The sequence below is a fragment of the Monodon monoceros genome, unplaced genomic scaffold (assembly GCF_005190385.1).
Source record: "Monodon monoceros isolate NGI ecotype Baffin Bay Population unplaced genomic scaffold, NGI_Narwhal_1 Super_Scaffold_3, whole genome shotgun sequence".
In the NCBI taxonomy this organism is placed as follows: Eukaryota; Metazoa; Chordata; class Mammalia; order Artiodactyla; family Monodontidae; genus Monodon; species Monodon monoceros.
The window spans coordinates 65,594,438-65,621,034 of NW_021703780.1; the positions used below are offsets into that span (position 1 = coordinate 65,594,438).

The window sequence follows — 26,597 nt, forward strand, 5'->3', positions numbered from 1 at the left end:
ATACACACCTTAGTTGATTTGTGCTGATCAGCTGCCAGATGTAAAGTTCAGGCTCCTACAGACATTTGTTCTCCTGTTCAGGCAATTTCTCTTTCTTTTTGTGATAATTTGAGACCTTCCCTAATTACTTTTTTAAAAAATTTTTATTGGAGTATAGTTGATTTACAATGTGTGTTAGTTTCTGCTGTACAGCAAAGTGAATCAGTTATACTTATACATGTATCCACTCTTTTTTAAGATTCTTTTCCCATATAGGTCATCACAGAGTATTGAGTAGAGTTCCCTGTGCTATATAGTAGGTCCTTGTTAGTTATCTATTTTATATATAGTAGTGTGTATGCATCAATCCTAATCTCCCAATTTATCCCTCCCCCCACCCCCCCTAGTAACCATAAGTTTGTTTTCTACATCTGTGACTATTTCTGTTTTGTAAATACATTCATTTGTACCATTTTTTTTAGATTCCACATGTAAGTGATATCACATGATATTTTTGTCTTTCTCTGTCTGACTTACTTCACTTAGTATGATAATCTCTGGGTCCATCCATGTTGCAGCAAAGGGCATTATTTCATTCTTTTTTATGGCTGAGTAATATTCCATTGTATGTATGTACAACATTTTCTTTATCCATTCCTCTGTCGATGGATATTTAGGTTGCTTCCACGTCTTGGCTGTTGTAAACAGTACTGCAGTGAACATTAGAGTGCACCTGTCCTTTTGGATTTTGGTTTTCTCCAGATATATGCCCAGGAGTGGGATTGCTGAACCATATGGTAGTTCTATTTTTAGTTTTTTAAGGGACCTCCATACTGTTCTCCACAACGGCTGTACCAGTTTACATTCCCACCAACAATATAGGAGGGCTCCCTTTTCTCCACACTATCTCTAGTATTTATTTGTAGACTTTTTGATGGTGGCCATTCTGACCAGTGTGAAGTGATACCTCATTGTAGTTTTGATTTGCATTTCTCTGATAATTAGTGATGTTGAGCATCTTTTCATGTGTGCTTTTTGGCCATTTCTTCTGACCAAAATACCTTTTCTGCTCTTTCCATGGTGGATTCCTTATGCTTTGATAAGTAACTTGAGTTCCAGTTTGAATCCAGAGTGAACAAAAGTGTTGCCGGGTTTGTCACATTGTGAAGTCTGTTTTTTGCTGAACAAAGGTTACACACCCAGCCCCCAAAAAAGACACACATAAATGTCACTTTTTCTATTCCTATTCAGTGTTAGCATCACCAAGAAAGCCTGACGCTAATGAGAATCAATGATTAGTCTGCCAGTATCAGTCATTCTGGAACTAAAATAGAAGATCTTTATTTCAAAGCAGCTTTCATCTTAGCTCAACTTCTCCTTTTCTTTTTCCCTCCTTTTAAAACTCTGTTTAATTTCTATCTAAATCTTGATTAAGATTAATTTGATTACTGATTAAGAAAAATTTGTCCAGTGGCCAACCTCCTTTATCTCTGAATGGTCTCTATACAAACTCTTTTATTTAGAAACCTGTTGTGCTTCACAGCACATAGTACAACTGTACATGTTATATCATGTACAGTTGTACATATTAACATTAATTCTAAACTGAATATTGCTTGATTAAATTAGAAGCACTATTTAAAAGCCTATAAGATCTGAATAGACGTTTTTCCAAAGAAGATGTACAGATGGCCAGCAGGCACATGAAAAGATGTTCAACATCATTAATCATCAGAGAAATGCAAATTAAAACCACAATGATATATCACCTCAAACCTGTCAGAATGGCTATCATGAAAAAGGACGCAAATAACAAATGTTGGTGAGGCTGTGGAGAAAAGGGAACCCTCACATACCGTTGGTGGGAATGTAAATTGGTGTAGCAACTGTGAAAAACAGTATGGAGGATTCTCAAAAAACTGAAAATAGAACTACCATGTGACCCAACAATTCCACTCCTGGGTATATATCCGAAAAAAGAAAAAACACTAATTCATAAAGATGTATACACCCCAGTGTTCATAGAAGCATTATTTACAGTTGCCAAGATATGGAAGCAACCTAAGTGTCCATCAAAAGATGAACGGATAAAGAAGATGTAGTGTATATATATGTACAATGGAATACTACTCAGCCTTAAAAAAGAATGAAATTTTGCCATTTGCAAAAACATAGATGGAGTTGGAGGGTATTATGCTAAGTGACATAAGTTAGAGAAAGACAAATACTGTATGATATCACTTATATGTGGAATCTAAAACGTAAAACAAACTAGTGAATATAACAAGAAAGAAACAGACTTGCAGATATAGAGAACAAACTGTTGGTTTCCAGTGAGGGGAGGGACATGGGGAGGGGTAGAGGATTAAGAGGTACAAACTACTATGTATAAAATAAATAAGCTGCAAGGATATAACAACACAGAGAATATAGCCAATATTTTATAATAAATATAAATGGAACATAACCTTTAAAAGTTGTGAATCACTGTTGTACAGCTGAAACTTATATAATATTGTACATCAACTATACCTCAATGAAATATATATAATATATAAATAAAAGTAAAAGCCTATGAGCTTTTATATACCCTTGAAGATAGCTATCAAAATTTACATAGAACTGTGTTTCTCCAGATAGTTTTTATTGAGTTGGCCAAAAAGTTCGTTTGGTTTTCCGTAAGGTGGCTCTAGTAGCGCTTAGTTGTCTTCAACTTCATTCGAAACAGTTTTGTTAGATTATATTGTGACGGCTGTCACATCAGTGTGCATTTTAAAAAAACTTATCAAAATTGGTGATTTTTGTGTAGCCATTTTAATATCGAAGATGGAAGAAAAAAAGCAACATTTTCGGCATATTATGCTTTATTATTTCTAGAAAGGTAAAAATGTAACTGAAACGCAAAAAACGATTTGTGCAGTGTATGGAGAAGGTGCTGTGACTGATAGAACGTGTCAAAGGTGATTTGTGTATTTTCATGCTGGAGATTTCTAGCTGGATGATGCTCCATGGTCAGGTAGACCATGTGAAGTTGATAGCGATCAAATCAAGACATTAATTGAGAATAGTCAACATTATACCATGTGGGAGATAGCCGACATACTCAAAAGATCCAAATAAAGCGTTGAAAATCATTTGCACCAGCTTGGTTATGTTAATCTCTTTGATGTTTGGGTTCCACATAAGTTAAGCGAAAAAAACCTTCTCGACCATATTTCCGCATGCAATTCTCTACTTAAACGTAACAAAAACATTCTGTTTTTAAAACAAACTGTGACGGGTGATGAAAAGTGAATACTGTACAATAATGTGGAATGGAAGAGATCGTGGGGCAAGCGAAATGAACCACCACCAACCACACCAAAGGCCGGTCTTCATCCAAAGAAGGTGATGTTGTGTACATGGTGGGATTGGAAGGGAGTCCTCTATTATGAGCTGCTTCTGGAAAACGAAACAATTAATTCCAACAAGTACTGCTCCCAGTTAGACCAACTGAAAGCAGCACTCGATGAAAAGCGTCCGGAATTAGTCAACAGAAAACGCATAATCTTCCATCAAGATAACGCAAGACCACATGTTTCTTTGATGACCAGGCAAAAACTGTTACAGCTTGGCTGGGAAGTTCTGATTTATCTGCTATATTCACCAGACATTGCACCTTCAGATTCCCATTTATTTCAGTCTTTACAAAATTCTCTTAATGGAAAAAAATTTCAATTCCCTGGAAGACTGTAAAAGGCACCTGGAACAGTTCTTTGCTCAAAAAGATAAAAAATTTTGGGACGTTGGAATTATGAAATTGCATGAAAAATGGCAGAAGGTAGTGGAACAAAACGGTGAATATATTCAATAAAGTTCTTGGTAAAAATGAAAAAATGCATGTTTGGGACTTCCCTGGTGGTCCAGTGGCTAGGTCTCTGTGCTCTTGATTGGGGCGGGGTGCACGGAGGAGGGTTCGAGCCCTGATCGGGGAACTGGATCCCACATGGCGCAACTGGGAGTTCACATGACGCAACTGAAGATCCCGCATGCCAAAACTGGAAGACCCCCCACCCACATGCTGCAACTAAAGATCCACGTGCTGCAACTAAAACATCCTGCATGCTGCAACTAAAAAATCCCGCATGCCTCAACGAAGATCCCGTGTGCCACAACTAAGACCCGGTGCAGCCAAATAAATAAATAAATTATTATTATTTTTTTTTTTTTAAGGAAAGAAAAGTGTGTCTTTTATTTTTACTTAAAAACCGAAGGAACTTTTTGGCCAACCCAATACCACTAAATTGTTTCATAATCTCTTTTATATAGCCTTCTTTGTTTTAACTTCCATAGACCTGTTGTAAATAAAAAGTTGCCCTTAAATGACAGTGTAAAGCCACTTCAGGGCATGGCAGTTCCCAAAGTTGTTGAAAAGAACTTTTTTTTTATCAGGGTCAACATATATTGAACTAGGAGGGTCCTCAGAGCAGCTCCAAATCAGAGGCTTCAAAGTTTGAGACTTCGCTAAAACTCTGTAGCATGGGGTTCCTCAGGGCCTTTTCCACTTTTTAAGTGCCTCTTTCCCCTTATATGTGCCTGGATGCCAAGGAGCTACACGCAGTGTGCTGGAAGGGGAAGGGAGTTCATATTCCTCACCTAAAACTAGGCTAAAGCAAGAGACAAATCTTGTTTTTAAAATACAGAGAAGTTACTACAATTTGGAAAACTGTTCACACCAATATTTATAGTGTTCTTTGCTTTATTTCCTCATTTTATTTATAAAAAGCTACCCTTGGCTACAAGTTCTTGGGATATGATGTGATTAAAACATGGAGAGGGGCTTTCCTGGTGAACAGTGGTTAAGAACCCGCCTGCCAATGCAGGGGACACAGGTTCGATTCCTGGTCCAGGAAGATCCCACATGCCGCGGAGCAACTAAGCCCATGCGCCACAACTACTGAGCCTGCGCTCTAGAGCCTGCAAACCACAACCGCTGATCCCGAGTGCCACAACTACTGAGGCCCGCACGCCTAGTGCCCATGCACCGCAACGAAGAGCAGCCCCCGCTTGCCACAACTAGAGGAAGCTCATGCACAGCAACAACGACCCAATGCAGCCAAAATTAAATAAATAAAATAAATAAATTTTTAAAATAATTAATTTAAAAAGGGGTTTTTTTTTTAAAAAAAAAGAAACAACCAAAGAGCAGTTTCCACCATCACTTCACCAGGTTAAAATGCTGAATTTTGTCTCACCTCCTAGAGTGAGCAAGAAACCATGCCATCATCAGTGTCCGTGATTTTTGTCCAGAACTCACAGACACTGGCCACTTAAACAGTGTTAGAAAAGCACCCCATCCTCTGTACTGGGGCAGCATAGACTTCAGAGAGCCTCAGGATGGCCGTAGTGAGAGGAGGTCTTCATGCTGTTGTGGGAAATCCAGGAGGAGAAATAGGCTGCTTTTCTTTGAAGTGTGTGTCTGACTGCTTCTTGGCAAGGCTTAACTTGGAAGCTGGTTGAGATCTTGGAAATCACGTGTTTCAACTCCCTCATTAAATAAATGAAGAAACTGAAGCTCAGTGAAATGATTTAGTGGCTTAACCAGGGAGCCCAGGTTTCCATACTGCAGGCCACTGGCCTTTCCACTCTATTGTCAAAGCTCCTGAGCATGGGTTTTCCACTGCTGGTCTTCGTGTCAGAGAATTTCATAATTGCTCAAAGAATATTTCAGGTCTTTGTTAGTCTCCTTAATTAAAGATACTTCTTTATAAAAAGTTAATTTACTTTACTGTAAACTCTCACCCATCTTTGTTAAACATCATGAACAGTTCATTGCCTTGGCAGTCTGTTTCAGAAGTCATTAGTGCTTCCCTGTCAAGTCAGATCATACAAAAATGCAGAAGGAGTTGCTATATTGGTTTTTTCTTTTTAAGATTTTTTTCGATGTGGACCATTTTTAAAGTCTTTATTGAATTTGTTACAATATTGCTTCTGTTTTATGTTTTGGTTTTTTGTCCATGAGGCATGTGGGATCTTAGCTCCCCAACCAGGGATTGAACCTGCAGCCCCTGCATTGGAAGGTGGAGTCTTAACCACTGGACCGCCAGGGAAGTCCTACTATATTGGTTTTGAGTGCTGAGAGTAAATGTGTCATCCAGCAGTAAATCTCTTAGCTGCAGCTTTAATATATGTGGCTCTTCATTTTTGTTATTGGCCTCTTAGATATGTAGCCACAAACCCAACTTTTAGCAGATAAAACAGTTGATGCCGTGGTTTTCTATGTATTTTATTTATTTATTTATTTTTGGCTGCATTGGGTCTTTGTTGCTGCACGTGGGCTTTCTCTAGTTGCGGTGAGCGGGGGCTACTCTTCACTGTGGTGCATGGACTTGTCATTGTGGTGGCTTCTGTTGTTGCAGAACATGGGCTCTAGGCGTGCGGGCTTCAGTAGTTGTGGCACGCGGGCTTCATTAGTTGTGGTTCATGGGCTCTAGAGTGCAGGCTCAGTAGTTGTGGCGCACAGGCTTAGTTGCTACATGGGATGTGGGATCTTACCGGACCAGGAATCGAACCTGTGTCCCTTGCATTGGCAGGCGGATTCTTAACCACTGCGTCACCAGGGAAGCCCTCTATGTATTTTTATTTTTATTTTTTAACATCTTTTCTATGTATTTTTAAATGGCTATTAAGTACAGCTTTATTTACAAATCTTGGGCTAAGGTTAATTTGCATTATTAATCCTCATCTAGTTCTTCCATAAGGGATGCGGATGGCGAGGGGCCAGGGCCAGATTGCTGGCCCTCCAGTACTCCAAATAGGTGTCAGTTGTGTCCAGTAACTTTTTTATGGGGACAGTGTTTAACTTGAGGTTAAAAAGGCAGTTTTCTTGTGTCAGGGATCAGATTAACAGAGAACTTGTATAGACGTATTTACTGTCAAGTTCTTTGGCTTGAGAGCCAGATGATTGGTAGGTAGAATACCCAGAATTGCTAAAGGACTGGTTGTGTACTGGGTAGGTGAGTTGTCGTTTTTCTGAGTTATTCACAGAGGCTCTTCGGTCCTAAGGACCATGCCTTACCATTATTTGGCATGTGCCTCAATCACTCAGGGTTTCAGAACCAGAAAAGTGATCCAGAAGTTCTGGGATTCCAGCCCCTACAAAAGGGAATGGAGTTTTCCTCTATTTTCTTATTTCTTACTTGAAGTATTGTTGATTTACAATTTATATTAGTTTCATGTGCACTATGAATCGCTATTTTCATAGCAATTCAACATTTTTATAGATGATACTCCATTTAAAGTTATTACAAAATAATGGCTGTATTTCCTTGTACTGCACACTATATGTTTATTGCTTATATATTTTACACATAGTAGTTTGTATCTCTTAATCTGAGTGATGGAATTTTTATAGCCTCCATTGGTGGTTTCTTTCATTCTTCATGTGCCTTTTCACTTGCTCTCTTGCATAAACTGAAGCCCTCTTAATTGTCATGATTGGAAGAGGAGAGCAGCTACTCAGGATCTTTTTGAGTAGCTTGAAAGCTAGATGTGATTCTCCTAGCATCTTCACTCTACATCCTCACAGGTTGCACTTCGCATATATAGGCCAATTTGATAGCTCAAAAAATGAGGAGATGAAAGGCAGTCAGTGGGTATTGGAATAAATCCTTGCCAATGCAAAACGGTAAGAGTGCACTCACTGATTTTTTTTTTTCCTTTGCCCTCCATCCACTATCTCAAATTCTGGAAACTGTTTCATTCTTAGCTATCTGCTCCAGGCTAGGCCATCTCCTAAGTCAGTGGATTTTTGTTCACCCAGAGGATGAGATGTAATGATAGCTGTGTAAAGATACTGCAGATAGGGCTTCCCTGGTGGCGCAGTGGTTGAGAGTCCGCCTGCCAATGCAGGGGACACGGGTTCGTGCCCCGATCTGGGAAGATCCCACATGCCGCGGAGCAGCTGGGCCCGTGAGCCATGGCCGCTGAGCCTGCGCGTCCAGAGCCTGTGCTCCGCAACGGGAGAGGCCACAGCAGTGAAAGGCCCGCCTACCACAAATAAAAAAAAAAAAAAAAAAAAAAGATACTGCAGATAAATAAGCTGAGGTTGTGGGGGAGGGTGAGTACCTCACCAACTGCTGTCTTCTATAGAAATCAAAGGCCTTCAGCCTTTCAGGGTCATAAACTAATTGTAACTGAGTCCATCAAGTGATTAGGCTATAAAAAATTAATTTAGGGTGGCTGAATCTCAAACACTGATTATCTAACCAGAACGCCAACTGGAATATCATATGTCTGCTTTTCAGGGCACTGTGATCCTGGTGTTAATGACACCTGCGACTTCATATGTGTAATCCCAGGGTTTCTTGAGGGAGATGCGCTTAGCTGAAGCAATGAGATCATCTTGAGGTTCTGTCTGGGCGGCAGTAGAACTGTATTTCCTCCACTGACCCAGCAGTGAGAGTACATATTCCTAGTTCCTAGAATACTTTGACCTGCTAGATACAGTATCTGTGACTCTCCTGACTTCTCTTTCTCCACTTCTCCATCTCCTCTCCCTTCTCCTTTCCCAGACCGTTCTTATTCTACATCTCCACTTGTTACTGTTACTGTCTCCATTCTAACCACCACTCTTTTGATTGTCCTGATTATCATAACATCTTCCCTCATTTCTAGATATTCATCTTCTGCTCAACTCCCAAGTTTCCAGATTGACTAGGGTGCTTCCTGCTGACCCGTAGATCAGCACCTAAACTCATCCTCCTACCAGCTAATCTCATTCACAGTGTCTCAGAGGCACTCCAAACTCCATCTAGGCTTGACTTCACAGACTCCTAGCCAGTGGCTGCAGTGAGGATCCTTGAGGACAGGGCAGGAGAGTGATTTCCAGGAGACTTTCTTTGTGCAAAACTCCTAAGGTACAAGTAATGAGCAAAAGCCAGATCACTTTAGGGGACATTGCACGTTCTCTCAAGTTCTGAATAAAGCCCCTGGGATCATCTGGAGGATCTGAAATTCTTAGAGTCTGAAGCAAGGCTCAGTTAGCCCCACAAAATATTCTTTCCTTTCCTTGCAGTGCATTGGTTCCCTGCAGGAAGAATGTGATGTCTGCTCTGCTGCCCTCTGTACAAGCCATTGCAAGGTTGAACCAGAAAATTGCATCCCGCACTTTGGCATAAAACACAGCATCTCTTAACTTAGTCGTTTCCAAATGGTGGGACACCCTCACACAAGGTCTTCTTTGGTTACACTTGTTTCTAGTCTGCCATTGTTTCTATAGACTTCTCTGGGTTCCTAAACGTACAGTTTATGTGAATCAACCCTCTCATTCAATATTCCCTAAGACCCAGTCAGGCCCTGGGCTGGATGCTGGGGAACAAAGAGGAAGGCAACTTAATCTCCCAGACCTCAGTTTGTATTTAATAGAATAGTTCTCTGGATTTTTGAGATTATCTTGACTTAGATTCTTTTAGCTTTCTAGCATGTTTCTTCAGAATAATGTATACTTTCTGCATCAAAACTTTTCTCAAGAAAAATGCTGAATTTTGCACATTTTTGCCTGAAAAAATGTGACTCTGTGTTTTCTAGGGTAGAAGTGTGATACTGAGTAAAAACAATGCTTTTGTTTTTGCAGGTCTTATCATTTCTCTGCAGCTTCTTCGTGGAGACATGGAACAGATTAGGAGAGAAAATCCTATGATATTTAATAGGGGATTGGCAATTACAAGAAAATTGGGATTTCCTGACGTCATCATGCCAGGTAGGCAGAACTTCTTGGGGCTGGGGTGGGAGAAGGGTTAGGAGGATTGAGTCCAGTGCTCCCCTTGTGAGCAGGTGGTGAACTATGCTGTGGAGGAGCCCTGCAGCCATTAAAAGCCTCTACAGCCAAAGTCAGGTTGCTGACTGCAGTCTGCAGCCAGTTGCTCCTTTGACTCTTGTTGGCATCTGTTCTTTTCCAGAAGCCCCCACGTATGTTCACCAGTGCAGCACAGCAATCCAGCAGATGAGCTTTTTTGTCTCCTATGGAGACCGGATGGTAGGAATCAATACAGAACTTCTCATGGGGATGGATTTTTATACTCTTCTCTTCAATTACATTTCCTAGAGGAGAATCTCCTCATAGGAACATCCTCTTTAAGGAAAATAGTGCCTATAGTGTCAGTGAATCCCAGTTCAGTTCATGTAGGAATAGCAGATATATTTGTATCAGAAAAATGAATCATAATGAAAATACCATAATGTATCAGAAAAATGGGTCAGGCAAATGGTATAAGTTAGGCACTGTGAATAGTACTATCTGGCCAATTTCTCAGAAATTGTCTAACTCCTTTCATCTAATTCCTGATGGAGAGCCAGGGCAGAAAGTGGGAATGCATTGACTCTCAAGTGTGGTTCCAGCAGGTCAATCTCAGGTTCATGCTTCCTGGCCAGGGGGATGCAGGCCAAGCTAGAGAAGTGGATCCAAACAGGCCATCAGAACCAAGGGGGCTGTAAAGAGTGAGGGAAGGGTAGAGGCATGGCTCCGGTGGATGGCAGGTGGTCTGATAACCAGAGAAGATGGGAACAAGGAGAGGGAAAGCAGAACAAGCAAATTGCTGTTTGTCTGGATGAATTATGGGAGGAGTAGTAGCCCTACCTTTTCCAGTGAGTTTTTTTTTTTTTAGTGATGTGATTTTATTTTATTTTATTTTTTTAACATCTTTATTGGAGTATAATTGCTTTACAATGGTGTGTTAGTTTCTGCTTTATAACAAAGTGAATCAGCTATCCATATACATATATCCCCATATCTCCTCCCTCCCACCCTCCCTGAGTTTTAATGTTCTGCTAAAAGTTTATTTGCCTTTGTTTAAAAGAGCCAAGCCAGGCTAGACTAAACTGATTGTGACCACTCTAAATATCACCTATTTGGAGTTCTTCATGGTGCTGTAAAATCCTCTTGTTGGAAATATTTGCCAGCACATACCCAGAGGAGAGTATGGCCTGAGTATAGAGAAGGCCTGTGTGATGGATTCCAGCTGCCCTCCAACTTCCCACATTATGCCCAGACTTGTTTTCTGTTGCCTTCGTTCTCTGTCCATAGACACTGTGAATGCAGAGCAAGCTGCTGTGACAGCCTTTGTCTCCTGCTCATGCACACGGGAGGGTCTTTTGTATGGGAGTCCTAGGCCATTTAATCAATTCCTAATCAATTATGTGTTTATCTTTAAATACTTAGGAGACTTCATGCTTATGAAAGGCCCCCATCTGACTACTGTAGAGGTGATGTCCTCCACAGGATGTTTCTTTCATCCTGTCCCGACACGTTCCTCAGCCCTCGATGACCCTGGTAATCAGGAAAAGAAGAGCCCGGGCATAGTTCCTGGCTTCTTGGCAACATGTCACTGAAGAAATAATTAGTAGTTACCAAAATTGTTCTGGTGATCTTATTTTCATTAGGTATCCAGGCTCATGATGTAGAGTCATATATTCTAAAAAATGTACTTAAAGTTCTTTCTCTCTTTTAAGAACTTGTTTGTCTAAGATTTGGACATTTCCTTCCTCTTAGCCTTCACACAGTCACAGAATCAAAACAAAGTGAGCAGAGACTAAAAAGGAGCAAGCTTCAGTCAAAAATTTTTAAGCAAACTTTAATTTCAGGAGTTGCAGTATCCAAACCTCATCTATGGAAAGAGATCTTTTTGTGGAGCACTCTGCATCTCTTTGTATCATTGGCACACAGGTTTATAAAGGATTTCTGAGAATGTTAAACATGACCATGGAAATAAGCAGTATCAGTATCATTGGTGAGGCAAGCTGAGTTTAAGGGGAGTTTCCCTCCTTTGGGCAGCTAAGGGATCATTGTATGATGTGCCCTATAAGGCAGAGACACTGGCAATCCTGGGATGTCCAAACTGGGGCTGTGAGTGTGCTCTTTGCTGTGTTGTCTGCCCTTGAAGTACTGAGTGCTGGAGCTGAAAGTAAGGATTGATTCACAGGCAGGAAACAGTCCTTTATGCATCTGTCCTCTCCTTTACCTTTCCTCCCCCCTGAGGAAAGACTTTTTTGCATAGATGGCCACTCTCAGGACTGTGCACTAACAACTGACAGCCACCTTAATGCACCCCAAGATATCATCAGAGTAGGTTTGCCATCCTTGGACAAGGGGATAGGGCTAGCCCTGCAGGTCCTGCTGGAGCAGCAGGAAAAGTGTGCGGCAGTGTCTTAAATTGTGGTCAGCCTGTCTTGGGAAACCATGTCTGTGGCAAGAACTCCCTAAGTGAGGTCACCCCTCCACCTGCAGCTGGTCCACTCGTCACCTGGGCTGCAGCAATCCCACACCTCACGGTCCTGGTGTGACCGAGTTACAAGAAGTTGCGACTTCTTGATACATGGTCATGTGGGAAATGAATAAGGAAATAAATTATGTTAGTAACTGTGAGCATTTCAACACTTAAGTCTGAGAAATTAGAGTAACTGGGGAAATTAGAATTATTCGTATACTGTGATTCTTATTTTGAAACTACCAGCATTTGGCAGAAACCACCAGATACTAATCTGGAGAGGTCCTTTTTGTCAGATGGCCCAGATAGGTCCTTGTCAAAGCATATTGACAGAGCTTACAGCTCTGAGTTTCAGCATTTAGACAAGTTATAACTACACCAGTATCTAACATACCGTTTCAAAAAAGGTCTTTCTGATGGTCTCCTGCTGCTTTCCATGAGTGTGTACACATACACCATGTGACTGGTGTGAACAGGAGATGTCCTACTCTTTGCCACAGCTGAGGCCCTGACTACACAGCCATCCAGCTGTGCTCATGACCCATGGTGGTGAGTAGGAGGCATTTCTGCCATTGCTGGTGTTCTGGGAGGTCACAGAGAAGGCACATCAACCCAGGAATCATCCAAGATTATAGAAGGATAAACAGATGCGGGAATTTAAACCTTACTTTGAAACTGAGCACTTAACAGACTTTTGTTGGTTTGTCACCATATTTCTATGGGTATTTCCTCCTTCCCTCCAAACTCATTTTAGTTGCATATGAAAGCTAATAACTCTATAGCACACTTTTACTCCTTTCTTAGATTTTTTTTTTCTTTTTTTTTTGTGGTACGCGGGCCTCTCACCATTGTGGCCTCTCCCGTTGCGGAGCACAGGCTCCGGACGCACAGGCCCAGTGGCCATGGCTCACGGGCCCAGCCGCTCCGCGGCATGTGGGATCCTCCTGGACCGGGGCACGAACTTGTGTCCCCCGCATTGGCAGGCGGACTCTCAACCACTGCGCCACCAGGGAAGCCCTCTTAGATTTTTTTCAAGAAACTGGAAAGGAAATATTGGAGCAGGGCAGGCGTTTCAGGTGAATGAGGTGAATGTTGAAGTTAACATTGTTTTCTGTGACTCATTTGTCAGAATTAGCCAAAATAAAACTTTAAAGAAAACTGTCTGCCAAAAGACTGTAAACTGAAAGGAATGATTTAAAACCACTTGCTCAAGAATGGCCTGTACCCTTCTCCAGACCACATCTAAGCCAGCAGAGATGTGCCACCAGCTTCTGTGTAGTTCTCTAACTGTTAGCTTTCCTGGAGAGTCTGTTCCCTGGAGTCAGTAGGAATACAGAGCTCTGTCATGACTCTGTGGGAAATAAATATTTTAACTTGTTTTATAAACCTTGAATTTTTAAGGTTATCATTTACTGTGGACGTTATGGGCCAAGTTTCAGGTTAGCTAAATGAGCTTCTCTCTTGTCAGAAGAAATCTGCCCTTTGATTTAGTATGTTCTAGCTGATGGCCAAGTTTTTCCTAAAGCAGTAGTTCTCTAACTTTAGTATGTATCAGAATCACCTGCAGTGCTTGGAAAAACACAGATTGCTAAGCCTAACCCAAGAGTTTCTGAGATAGTAGGATTGGGGTGGGACCTGAGAATTTGTATCCCTCACAGGCTCTCAAGTGATGGCGATGCTGCTGGTTTCGGACCCCCTTTGAGAACTATGCCCTAGAGAGTACTCTGCTTTAGGGATGCTTTGCCCTTCCTTGAGTCAGACCTGGCACAAGCTCGTCTCTGGGTTGCCCTGACCTTGCCCTTTAGAAGGCAGCTATGCTGGCATGGCAGCCCTCTAGGGGGCCCCCTGACTCTTGCCCTTGTGCTCAAAAATACACTCTGTCCTTTGGTTTGACCCCTGATAAAAAGTGCATGCTTCATCACCAACCTGCAAGTGATGGTTTTTTTTCTCTTTTCCTGTTTGTCTTAATTGTTCTTGTTTTTCTCTGTGCTGTCCCCTCATTCTTGCCCCTTTGTTTCTGGTGCAGAGATGAAGATAGTTGGGTGTAAGTTCCTGCTTTTGTGTGTCCTGTCTGCTTTTGCCTGCTTTGTTTCCATCTTCATTTGTTTCACGGAATGTTATGCTGCAATACTGGGGTGGGGTGTCATTTACATTATTAATCCTTCATCAGCCTCACCTTTTGGGATAACTGACAAGACATTGGAGAAGCTACCAGCCCAGCCTAGAGACTGTGTATTACTTAGGGTGTTCATTAAGATCAGAGAAAACTAAGGACTTGTTGGAATGTTTAGAAAATCTTAAAAAGCCCTAGGTGAATAGATACAGGAAAGGATTTTTGTGAGATGGATCAGCTACTCCCATTGAAAAGAAAATGAGTAGTGCTTATCCCAAGCTACAAAGAATCAGAAAGGCAGAAAGATGCTCTTTTCAGCTCTGCTGGACACATCTCATGACTTTTGAAAGAGACACGACTTTTGAAAAAAAAGCTATTCTCAGCAGAGTGATGAAAGTATTTACCAGAAGTAGATTCATAGGACTGTGGTCAGTCTGAGTGTCAAATGAAGCTTTGGCAGTGTCTCTAAGGGAGGGTTTAGGAATAATCACATCTGGTCCCACAACAGGTTGGAAGATCATCACATCCCTGATCCAAGAAAGGAATAATCGTATATAGTGATGTCACACTATGCCCATTCCTGTCATCCTGTTAGAGCAGAGAGCATCACTGACTTTGTAGCAAAAGAAACCAGAAGTGTTGACACTGAAGACATGGTTAGAAGAATAAGGAACCTGTCTTTCCTGGATACTAAAGAAATCCTCCCGAGAGTCTTTTTTTAGTCTCTTCCTCAGAATAAGAATTACTACAACATAAAGCATTGGTCATGTGTCTGAAGGTGTCCATATTAAATGGTAGTTAACATCTTCACATCTCCATGAATGCTGTCAGGAGACTCCTATTCTGCCAAGAGACAGGATTGGCACCATCCCAAGCAGGCTGCTGTGTCTGCTGGGAGAAAGTTCTAGTTTTACATGGTCTTAAGGGAAAGAAGCTATCCACAGAAGCTCTTCCTAATCCTATCTAGAATTAGACAAGGTCTAAATAATGTATTTAATACTGTTATCCTTGAACCTAGAGCCTCCACACATGTGGTGTAATTTATACAGAAGGAACATGAATGTAATAAAGAATCCAAGCAAGTCTTAGTGCCCAGGGACTTCCCTGGTGGCACAGTGGTTTAGAATCCGCCTGCCAGTGCAGGGGACACGGGTTCAAGCCCTGGTCTGGGAAGATCCCACGTGCCACGGAACAGCTGAGCCCATGCGCCACAGCTATTGAGCCTGCGCTCTAGAGCCTGCGAACCACAACTACTGAAGCCCACGAGCTGCAACTACTGAAGCCCGTGCTTCATGCCACAACAAGAGAAGCCACCCGCAATGAGAAGCCTGCACACCACAACGAAGAGTAGTCCCCACTCACCACAACTAAGACACTGCTGCAAACCTGTGTAGGCTGTCCTGGACCATTTCTCCTGGCATAGAATTCTACAGAGGCTGGAACTATGTGGCCCCAAAACTTCAAGTAAGGCTGGAGTGTCTGGCAAGAGACTATCTTGCTAACACATGCTCTGGTACCTGAGCTGGACCTTGAAGATTCTGACACCTCTACAGAGACTGCTTTCAGAAGAGACCTGCAAACACGTTGTGAGCTGTTTCTCCAAAGTCATGCTAGGATTCAGGTCTTTGGATGATCAGACCTGGCCACTGAAGCATGCACTTTTCTCTCTGCTGGATGCAGCTCTGTCACAGTGCTCCTCAGCCCTCTGAGATTACTGGCAGCTGAAAAGCACTGTTTCCTTCTAAGACCTGTCACTCTCTAAGGACCCCAGAATGTTTCACGCCAATCCCTGATGCAGTAAGATGGCCTCAAGTTCATTACCTTGCTCCTTCCCAGCAGCTGTTTATTGTAGACTTCTAGGAATCTGGATTTTTGATGTGTAGTTGCAGCGTAGTGATGCTGCTCTTGACCCTTAAACACTCCAATTCAGGTATCAGCAAACTATAGCCCACAGGCCAAATCCAGCAGCCTGTTTTTGTACTACCTACCAGCTAAGAATGGTTTTTTACATTTTAAAAGGGTTGTGAAAACAAAGAACATGTGACAGAGACCCATGTGACCTACAAAGCCTAAGATACTATCTGACTTCTTAGAGAAAAAGTTTGCCAACCTCTGCCTACTCTTAAGTCCCTAGTTCTCTGACATGCAGTTATACCAACGGCTGTCACTGGCTGCTGTGTGAAACTGTGAAAGGGACAAAGATTATTCTGAAGCCCTCTTACAAGAACAACCTCATTCATTCATCTTCCCATTCAAGAAACTCTGTTGCATGTCAACTGAGCACTAAGCATTCAGAGATGTAAGGCATTGCTGATGTTGTTAGAGGCTCTGCCAACCTTAGGAAGCAGAGGACACCTAACAAATTGAGTCAGGGCTGCCCTCAACAATACGCACTCCCACTCCCCGTGGAAAAGCCTCCCCCTTCCATACCCGTCCCAGCATTCCTCCATGCTGCCTAAGAGGTGCCCAGTCCCCCACCCTCAGCCAGACTTCACTAGTATCTTCCAAGCAGACCCCCACTTTATAGTCCCCTGATGTTAAACCCTGGAGAGCATCAGAATTACCTGATGATTTTTTTTTAAATACAAGTACACAAGCCCACCCAAGACCCACTAGAATCTCAAAGGGTGAATATTAGAAATCTAATTTTAACAAGCTCCCTAGGTGATTCAAATACAGTCAGCCAGGCAGTGGTCTTCAGACTAACCACAGAAACCACTGTTCAGGACTTCTGTTTCCCATTCTTATGATAAGGTGCCTGTCCTCATCCCTCTCTTGGTAATATTTCTTGGCCATTGGTGCTGAAGTTTACATGAGCCTCCTGGAGACAGTACCTTAACCCAGAGGCATGATTCCACTTGTAGGCTTTGTATTGTAACATACAATAAGGATAGCTGAAGAGCAGGGACCCTGGGAAGCTCTCTGTAAGGCAGGCCTGGGTCATTACATTCTGGAGCTTTTCACATTTGTTTCTTCTAGTTCCTTGAGAATTAGTGGAGAGCTCAATTTAAATGATCCTCCAGAGAGGTTTTGACAAGAAGGCCCCAGCACCATTAACTATTAAAAAGTGCTGCTTTCAAAACTGAGGCCATAATTTGCAAAATTGCAACCCGTAAGGCAGCCTGATACCTATTCTGACTGAGAACAACCTTGGTTGTTCTCTAAATAAAGAGCAAAGATCTGATGAAATCAAGCTGCTTCAGTGTGTAACCCAGAAGGTACAGTTGCTTGTATTTATAAATTTTCTCAGCTAGACGATCACCAAAGCATTCTGTTTAAATAGAAAATTTTAAAAGAATGAAAACTGTAGGAATGTCTAGCTCAGTCATTCCATTTGAAATTGGCATTTTGGTTTAAAATACCCTGGAGGAGCTGCCCAGAAGCTATGAGCTCACTCTATAAAACCAAAACAGACCAAATTCTGTCATTGTCAATCTCCAAGACAATACCCAATTTAGTATTAGTATTTTATATCATATATTGCTAGGAAAAGTTTGAAATGTTCCATTTAAGGACACACTTATTATAATATGGTTAACTTTTGTGTAGAGCCACAGAAATTTATATGTTTGTACAAGCTAGACTACTATTGCTGGTAGCCAACATCTGCTTTTAAAAGTCACGTGAATTATCTTGAGAATAACTGCCAGAGAGTGCTGACTTATACCACGGTAATTTTAAACAAAGCACCTATTCTTCAGATATTAAAATTCTCTAGACTCTTCACTTTATGCCAAATCGTCCTCGAAATTGAATAATTACTTAAATTCCATAGAAAAGCTAATGTGTAACTAAAAAGCTTTTATCAGGAGAAAGCTCTGAGATGTCTGTTCCAGTTGTTAAAAATTTAAGGTGTAACCAACTCTGATTTATCCCATTATAATGGCAATAACCCATAGTAAAGTTCCCAGTTAATTTTGAATTTTACTTTCAGGGCTGATTTTATTCAGCCTCTGTTCTGACGGTAGCAAACTAATGAATTTGAGTTTTCCTTCTCCTTCTGCTAGTCTTCCCCACCCTACCTACACACCTATTAAAATAGGTGACCTGCTAGGAGGGCCCAAGCAGGGATGTTCAAAAGAGGAAGATTAAAGTGTCAAACTCATCAAACTTCAAAGGAGAGGTTCTACTCAACCCAGGAGGAAAGTCTATATGGACTGCAAGGATGGACACCCTGAAGTCTGTCCCACCTACCCAGCAGTTGCATTTGTGTGTGATTTTCAAGAACACATTTTCCTCTTCCCTTCATGGTAGCCTCAGGGCTATTTGTTTGGGGAAATAGCTTTCACACATTAGAGAAAGTTCTCTGCGCTTTCAGAGAATAATTGTTTCTCAGGGACTGCTCTTCCCCACTTGGGTCAAAGTGTTTTGAGAGTATTATGTGACCAAATAACCATGATTGCACTCCTACAGTAGGAAGGCGACCTGAATAATAGAAGGTCTGGTCATGAAGACCCTCAAAGCCCAAGATATATGCCAGTCCTGGTCTATCACTGTTTCATATGTAAGAGACACTCGGACACTTCCACAGTTAGAGAGGTGGACAGTGCAGAAAAGGAGCTGTCAGTCATCGTGTATCTGACCAAGCCAGAAAGCTCAGTTGCTAACCAAAAACAAAGACTTATGTCATTGTGATTCCAAGTAATGAACAGATTTAGATGTGCCAGTTTTTCTAAAAACTGAAGGAGAAAGTATTTCTGGCTTCTGAATTGGCTTGCTTTGCAAGTTAATTAATTGTTCCGTTAACTTTTAGTTGATTTCTTCAGGCTCCTAACACATATTCACTTTGGCCTTACCTGGTTTCCTTTGTCATTTCATTCCTTTGAAGATTTTTTTCCCACAGCCTTTACTATTTTTTTTGAAAGTCAAAAGCCCTTCTTTAGTTTGTGTTAAGTAAAATTCGTCATTTTAGGGGTTTAGAAGCTTAGAGCAGCCTAAATAATCTCCTTTTATGCATGAACAGACAATTCCTTCCCCCCTAAAAAAAGGCATTTGAGACTTAGGTCATTTCAGACTTGCAGTTTGAGCTACTGCTGCCCAGCCTCAAGCAGCAGGTATGGGCTAGAGTCAGAGCACGCAGAAGCAACAAGAGCACAACAGACTGTTGCCCCAGTCCTTTGGCACCTGTGCTTTTGGAGAGTCACCTGCTCCCAGAGCACTTGCTACAAAAAGAAGACAAACTGACAGTCCAGTGACCTCTGCCTGACACTCCAGCAGGGAATGGGATTTGGAGGTAAGCCTCCAGAAGGAAGTAGTAGTTTATCCTCTAGTCAGACTCAGAAGGATTGAGGGTTGCAAAAAGAAAACAAAGAAAAAAAAAGAGAAATGATTTTTTTGTTTTTTGTTTTTTTTTGAGGGAAAGGAGGAGGGATTAGTAGTTAAGACATAGACATGATTAAAATAAGTGTTATTCCTGTTGATTCTAAAATCTTTCCTCACTGGGGGACTTAGATTACAGCTATTCTCCTGGAGGGAAGAGAGACTGAGCAGACACCTGCAATCTGCCTTTTCCCACCCTAGACAAGCTGTGGTGAACACCTTTAAGATTCAGACTTAGAGAGCACATGACTAACCAACCTGAGTACTGCTGCACTGATATTGGTAGAATGTCCATTGTTATTAACCAAGCTTGGAATGCCCTGAGCACCCACCTGAACCCTGGAGGATCCAGATGCTAGCTTTGTCCTCTATGCACATGGGGCAGAGTGGCTTCTGTGGTCATGAAGACATGACATTTCTTTCCCCACAGGTGATATCCGCAATGACCTGTACCTAACCCTGGAGAAGGGGGACTTCGAGAGAGGGGGAAAGAGTGTACAGAAGAATATTGAAGTGACCATGTATGTGCTTTATGCAGATGGAGAAATCTTGAAGGTAAAGTTTGCCAGTCAGTTTGGAATGGAGGCTAATCCTGTAATAATTTTAGTGCTTTTGTGGACTTTGTCCAGAGACCCATCCTCTTCAGGAAGAGCTGAACTCAAATCACCCCATATGCATTCTTCTCCGCCTTAGCCTTTCTTCAAGGAAATTCTACAGTATGCTCTGATAATGACTTGCAGTGTCATACAGCCTTTTTAGAAATTCTTCCTAGTGTCTGACCTGAATCCTTCCTGTTCTAATTTAGACCTATTCCCTCTAGTTCTGTCCTACATGTTACTTTTTCAGCCACCTGTCTAGCATTGAGCTGCCTAGTTTTGGTAACTGTTAGTAGGTCCCACGCTTTTTGTTCCTTGAGCTAATATGGAAAGTTATATTTTCCCTTTAGTAAAGGGTGGAACTTAGGTACCCACTTGCTGTTACCAAGTTATGTGGCAAGGAACAGCAGACTCAGGCCCTAAAAGATGATTTCTAGCCAGTGCAGTACAAGGATCCTCTGTCACTCTTCATTAAAAGAGAAGGCCTGGAGTGCTATTTTTCTACTGTCATTATGTCACTTTTTCCCTCAGTCAGTCATGGTCAAGTCCCTGGCAAATAAAAAGGCATTATTTGCATGTCACTTGGTAGAAGGCAAATCACTCTTTTACAAACCTTGCTTCTGTGTGTTGACATCAGCCTTATGAGGTAGGCAGACCAGGAGTGATCGTCCATATTTTACAGAAGGAAAAAGGTAAAGTTAGTCAGAGTCATCTCCCAAACCTAGAAAGAAATGGAGGGTAATGTTGAAATGGTGGTAGAAACAATGATTTGTGTGTCATTTTAAAAACCCACCTCAAGGACTAAGGCATGTTCATTGTTTGTATGAATAATGCTGAGGTCAGCAGAGCTGTCAGCTGTTCACACCACCCTGTGTGGACAAGGAGCTGCTCCTGATTGTATTGTCCGCAGCTTCCTGGCGGGCCTGGGACTGGGTTTTCACATCAATATTTGGGAACTGGGGTCAAGTTAAATCTGGTCTACCTTGTTTATATCTAAGGACAGTCAGCCATGGGCAACCTAAAATGCCAGTGCAACATTAGGCCAAAGATTAGAAAACAAGCTCCACTTTATTATTATTTAATTAATTATTTAATTTTTTATTATTTATTTTTCTGATCTGGAAAGTGCCATATACGGTTTTCTCCTATGAATTCGTTGTTTCCTTTCTTAATGAGGATGAAGAGCCTACCTTAGTGATTCAGATGTACCACTCAGCTTCTCTCATGTTTATTAAGCAATGAGTGTGGTTACCTCTGCCCCAAGGAAAACAAGGAGCATTGTGACTGCTCATTTCTTATACCATCTAGACAGTTGTTTCCAAAAGTACTGAATTTAAGTCATCTTATAGATTTGGCCTGATGGGAAAATGAGACCTGCACAAAGGAGAAAATGAAATGTCCTAGTGACATGGAAATCCAAGGGATCCCTCCAGGAAGATGGCACCTTACTTTGCTTCTCTCTTCCAGGATTGCATCAGCTTGGGTTCAGGAGAGCCGAATAGGAGTTCGTACCACTCCTTCGTCCTCTACCACAGTAATAGTCCTCGCTGGGGAGAAATTATCAAATTGCCCATCCCCATTGATCGGTTCCGGGGCTCCCACCTGCGCTTCGAGTTCAGACACTGTTCCAGTGAGTGAGACTTCTCTCCACATTCCTTTGAGGATATGAATATAACTCTTTCCTCTCTGCAACAGAAGTAAGAGAGTTCTTACTATTGGGGGAAGAAAATTAGGAGTTGTGTACTTAGAGATGGGATATCATCAGAGGCTGTCCTTTGGACAGTGATTCAGAAACATGGGATCTGGTATTGCCCTGTTGTAGTGTCTGACCTGGATGCTGGATAATTGCCAGTGTCATTCCTCTTTGGGGGTTTCCTTTGTATGTATTAAACTCCTTCTTAAAGAGCCCCTGGTTTATCAAGACTAGCAATTTAGTTTCTATTTGAGTCTAGGTTGCCTGTGTACCTTGGGATATGAATGGAAACTCAGTCTAGTACATTTCTCATCATTCTTGCCGTCAGGTTGCTACCTAATTAATGAACAAAGTAAGGGACAAAGAAGTAAAGAGCATCGGTGATAAACCAAAAGGGAATTGCTGTTGAAAAGCAAAGTGTGTGGCAAAACAACTAATGCTTGGCTCTGATTTGCAGCAAAGGACAAAGGGGAAAAGAAACTCTTTGGCTTTGCATTCTCACCCCTGATGCGGGATGACGGCACCACCCTCTCAGATGATATCCACGAGCTCTATGTGTACAAGGTACAGAGCCTGGCTGTCTCTCACCCTGCTGAGACCACTCTCACACATGGCTCTCAGTTAGGTGGTTTTCACTGAGTAGGCCAGACGATCCAGGGTAATGCGCTGGTTGAGACAGCAGGACAGCTGTGGGCAGTCTTTTGTCTTCTAAATGAAGTGAGCTTCCTCCCATAAGTAATGCCAGCAGGGCCTTTGTTTTCCACCTCCCACTCCACTAGTCATGGAAATCTATTACCAACCCCTCTGTGCTCTTATGGCCTTGGCTTGTTCATTCGGCGACCTGCTATTTGAGATTGGGGTTCTGTCAGCTGTCACAGCATAGCTGGCACTCAAGGTTGCCTGCATACCAGGTAGAGGCCACGAGCCCCACCATGTTCTCTTTAAAAGGCATGTGAGCCGTTCTGGAGAAAGAAATGAAAAGCACTTTTAAAGTGCTTAGAAAGCACTCTTCTAAGAGGACCTGAGGTCCAAGGTCCAGCCTCAGGAAGATGAGAGTAAACATCAACTCAGAAATTCCCTGGGACCTGATTTTTTACAGGTGGCATGGTTCAAGAAACATTCTGTATTCTCTACTTTTGCCTATAGTGTGATGAGAATAGCACGTTTAACAACCATGCTCTGTACCTGGGCCTGCCCTGCTGCAAAGAGGACTATAACGGCTGCCCTAACATCCCCTCCAGCCTCATCTTCCAACGCAGCACCAAAGAGTCTTTCTTCATTTCCACACAGCTCTCCTCCACCAAACTCACCCAGAATGGTAGGTGATGGTGCCTGCAGCGTGGTGCCCTCCACTGTTCTCACTTGCTGGTCCATGTTGCTGATACATGTTAAAAGAGACAAATTATTGCTTTTTCATGCCACAGTGAGGGAATTCTTTTCATATGAAATTGAAGAAATCATTCGGCAATAGCAGCCTATGAGATTTTCCATGGTTTTAGCAGCTCCTGAGTGACATTCAGACTTTACAGATGTGTCTTTAGCCTTTATCTCAGCACTCCAGAGGCTGTTATACTGCTCGTAGCTATTTCTGTCCTCCTAGGTCTCACCTGTCCTTGGCAGGGAGAGTCTGGGCTTTGCTTGTCCATGACGTAGCCAGGGTTCACTGTCTTTTGGGCTTGCTTCCTAGTGGACCTCCTTGCTCTGCTGAAATGGAAGGCCTTTCCAGACCGGATCATGGACATCCTAGGGCGGCTGCGGCATGTCAGTGGGGAGGAAATTGTTAAGGTATGGCTTCACACAATTCACACATGCTACCTGAGCAAGAATCTGGGCAGAAGGCCTCACTTCCCCTTGATTTCTGCCAGTAAGCCTCTAAGACCATTTCTCGAGGTATATAATTAGGTGAGTAGAAGTAAAGGTATTTTTCTTAACTTCTTTTTTTTAAGTAGGTATCACATCAGGTTTATTACCTTTTAGAAACTACCTTTAAGTTTTAAGCCCTATTTTCTGCCTTGTTTTTCTTCCTAGAAAGCAAACTGGTAATTAAAGGGCAGTGATAAAAACACCCTCTCAGAAACAATCCCAGTGTGTGCTGCTGCCCACATGCCTTTAGGTCTCCTCTCCCTTCCTCTCTCTTCCCTTACTTTGTAAACCTTTACCACAAATCCAGCCTGATGTCTTCTTGGCTCTACTCTCTTGATTATCTACAGGAACTCTGAATACTCTCCATTAACTGTAACTGTTGATTTTGCCCAGTCTCTCACTAGAGTCCATAATAGGGGACCCTTCCTTACTCCCTTCCTCAATTGCTTTTTCAAGTACTTTTGTGACATTTCCTATCTAATGGCCTGAGCAGGCTGACAGCAACACTACCAGACCCCAGTTGTTTTCCATAGGGCTTCTCCGCAGTGTGTAGAAGCCAGGTGTTTGCCCACCTGACTTTAGCTCAAGAAAACTCCCAGGCACTTCCTGATGGTGAAAGCCCAGTAGGTGGATTCTGCACAATGGACTGAACTCAGCTGAGGAAAATGGAAGTACTTTTGGTGATCAGCAAGGGCAATGGAATGTAGGATAGAGATTAAATGTCAAGAAGGCAACTTGTCTATCAGTGAGCATTCTTGGCTTTATCATTGCAAGTGTCAAATCTATTAGCATTGCACTGTCTGTACTTTCATTTTACAGCTTCCATTGACTCAATAATACACAACATGGTGTCTCCAAACAAGGAATAATTTTAAAGTCTGTGTATGGCTTTGTACTTTTTTGAAGTCTTGTATGAATTTTGTGTTAATCAGTTGATCAGAGTATTATACATTTTTAAAAGAACTCTTTATACAAACAAGCTAATACTAGTTTTTGAAACAAGATAAATGCCCTTATACTCAGGGCATTTTTTGCCTTCTAAACATATGAAAAATTTAACCAGTAAAACAGACCAGGTATTAAGAAAAGTCTGTGATCCTTTTAAGGCTGAGTTGTTACATTCCCGACAAAAGAACATCCTACCAGCATTTCTGGTTTTAGCAACAGTATTTGTCTCAAGCCAGCCAGAGAGAATTAAAGAGATTATGCTAGCATTTTAATTAATTTTTACTTTTTATTGTAAGATTTCAAACATACCATAAAAAGTTGACAGAATAGAATAAATAACCATACACGTACCTATCCTATCAGTTACCCCTGACTGTCATCAGCCCATGGTCAGCCCTGCCCATAAACTCCTCATCCATGCCTTCTACCTTCTATTGTTTTGAAATAAGTTGTAAACATTATATCATTAAATTGCATTTTGACCAACAGAATATTAGATTTGATTTTTTAAGACTGGGAGCATCCGTGAATATTTATTATTCTCTCTCTTGGTTTTTGCATCTTAGAAAGAAAAAGGCACGTGTTCAAAAAACAATGGTGATTCCAGATATTTTACCCTCTTTGACAGCCCTCATCAGCTGCATTCTCCCTTCTCCTGGAATAGTAATTTCTAGACCAAAGAATAGTTTCTATGGTTAAGGCCTAGCTTGCCACAGCCTCATCCAAATGTCCTCTACAGAGTTAGGCCATAGAGGAGAACAAAGGACTATCAAATTTTGGGGGACCCAGGAAAGTAAGCCCTTTTTCTCAAAATGGATTTGGCATCAGAATCAGTTAGATTGGGACTTCCCTGGTGGCGCAGTGATTAAGAATCCACCTGCCAAGGCAGGGGACACAGGTTCAAGCCCTGGTCCAGGAAGATCCCACATGCCACAGAGCAGCTAAGCCCGTGTGGCACAACTACTGAGCCTAAGCTCTAGAGCCCGTGAGCCACAACTACTGAAGCCCACACACCTAGAGCCTCTGCTCCACAACAGGAGAAACCACTGCAATGAGAAGCCCGTGCACCGCAACAAAGAGTACCCCCCCCCGCTCTGAGGCGGGAGTGCGAGCAGGGGCGTCAGCGTCGGGCCCAGCGGCTGGAGGCCAGACTCACCACACACACCGGTCTCTTTTGAAAGGGTAAGAAAAAGAAGAAGAAGAGAGAGAAACTACAGGAATCTACATCAGCTGTGTGGATGAAAGGCTCTTGGTGCTGCAGCCAGGAGTCAGTGCTGTGCCTCTGAGGAGGGAGAGCCAACTTCAGGACACTGGTCCACAAGAGACCTCCCAGCTCCACATAATATCAAACGGCGAATATCTCCCAGAGATCTCCATCTCAACACCAGCACCCAGCTTCACTCAATGACCAGCAAGCTACAGTGCGGGACACCCTATGCCAAACAACTAGCAAGACAGGAACACAACCCCACCCATTAGCAGAGAGGCTGCCTAAAATCATAATAAGTCCACAGACACCCCAAAACACACCACCAGATGTGGACCTGCCCACCAGAAAGACAAGATCCAGCTTCATCCACCAGAAGACAGGCACTAGTCCCCTCCACCAGGAAGCCTACACAGCCCACTGAACGAACTTTAGCCACTGGGGACAGACACCAAAAGCAACGGGAACTACGAACCTGCAGCCTGCAAAAAGGAGACCCCAAACACAGTAAGATAAGCAAAATGAGAAGACAGAAAAACACACAGCAGATGAAGGAGCAAGATAAAAACCCACCAGACGTAACAAATGAAGAGGAAATAGGCAGTCTACCTGAAAAAGAATTCAGAATAATGATAGT

The 26,597-nt window shown here is 42.3% G+C and overlaps 1 protein-coding gene across 1 annotated transcript in view; it reads left to right on the plus strand.

Annotated features, from left to right (window-relative positions):
* The window catches only part of DOCK3 (dedicator of cytokinesis 3), a 404,078-nt gene that overhangs the window by 292,702 nt on the left and 84,779 nt on the right, over positions 1 to 26,597 (plus strand). The window contains exons 14-19 of the mRNA XM_029243318.1: positions 9,593 to 9,718; positions 20,084 to 20,208; positions 21,717 to 21,879; positions 22,400 to 22,506; positions 23,089 to 23,260; positions 23,630 to 23,727. Of these exons, the coding sequence (XP_029099151.1) occupies positions 9,593 to 9,718; positions 20,084 to 20,208; positions 21,717 to 21,879; positions 22,400 to 22,506; positions 23,089 to 23,260; positions 23,630 to 23,727 (791 nt within the window). The remainder of the gene's footprint in view (positions 1 to 9,592; positions 9,719 to 20,083; positions 20,209 to 21,716; positions 21,880 to 22,399; positions 22,507 to 23,088; positions 23,261 to 23,629; positions 23,728 to 26,597) is intronic.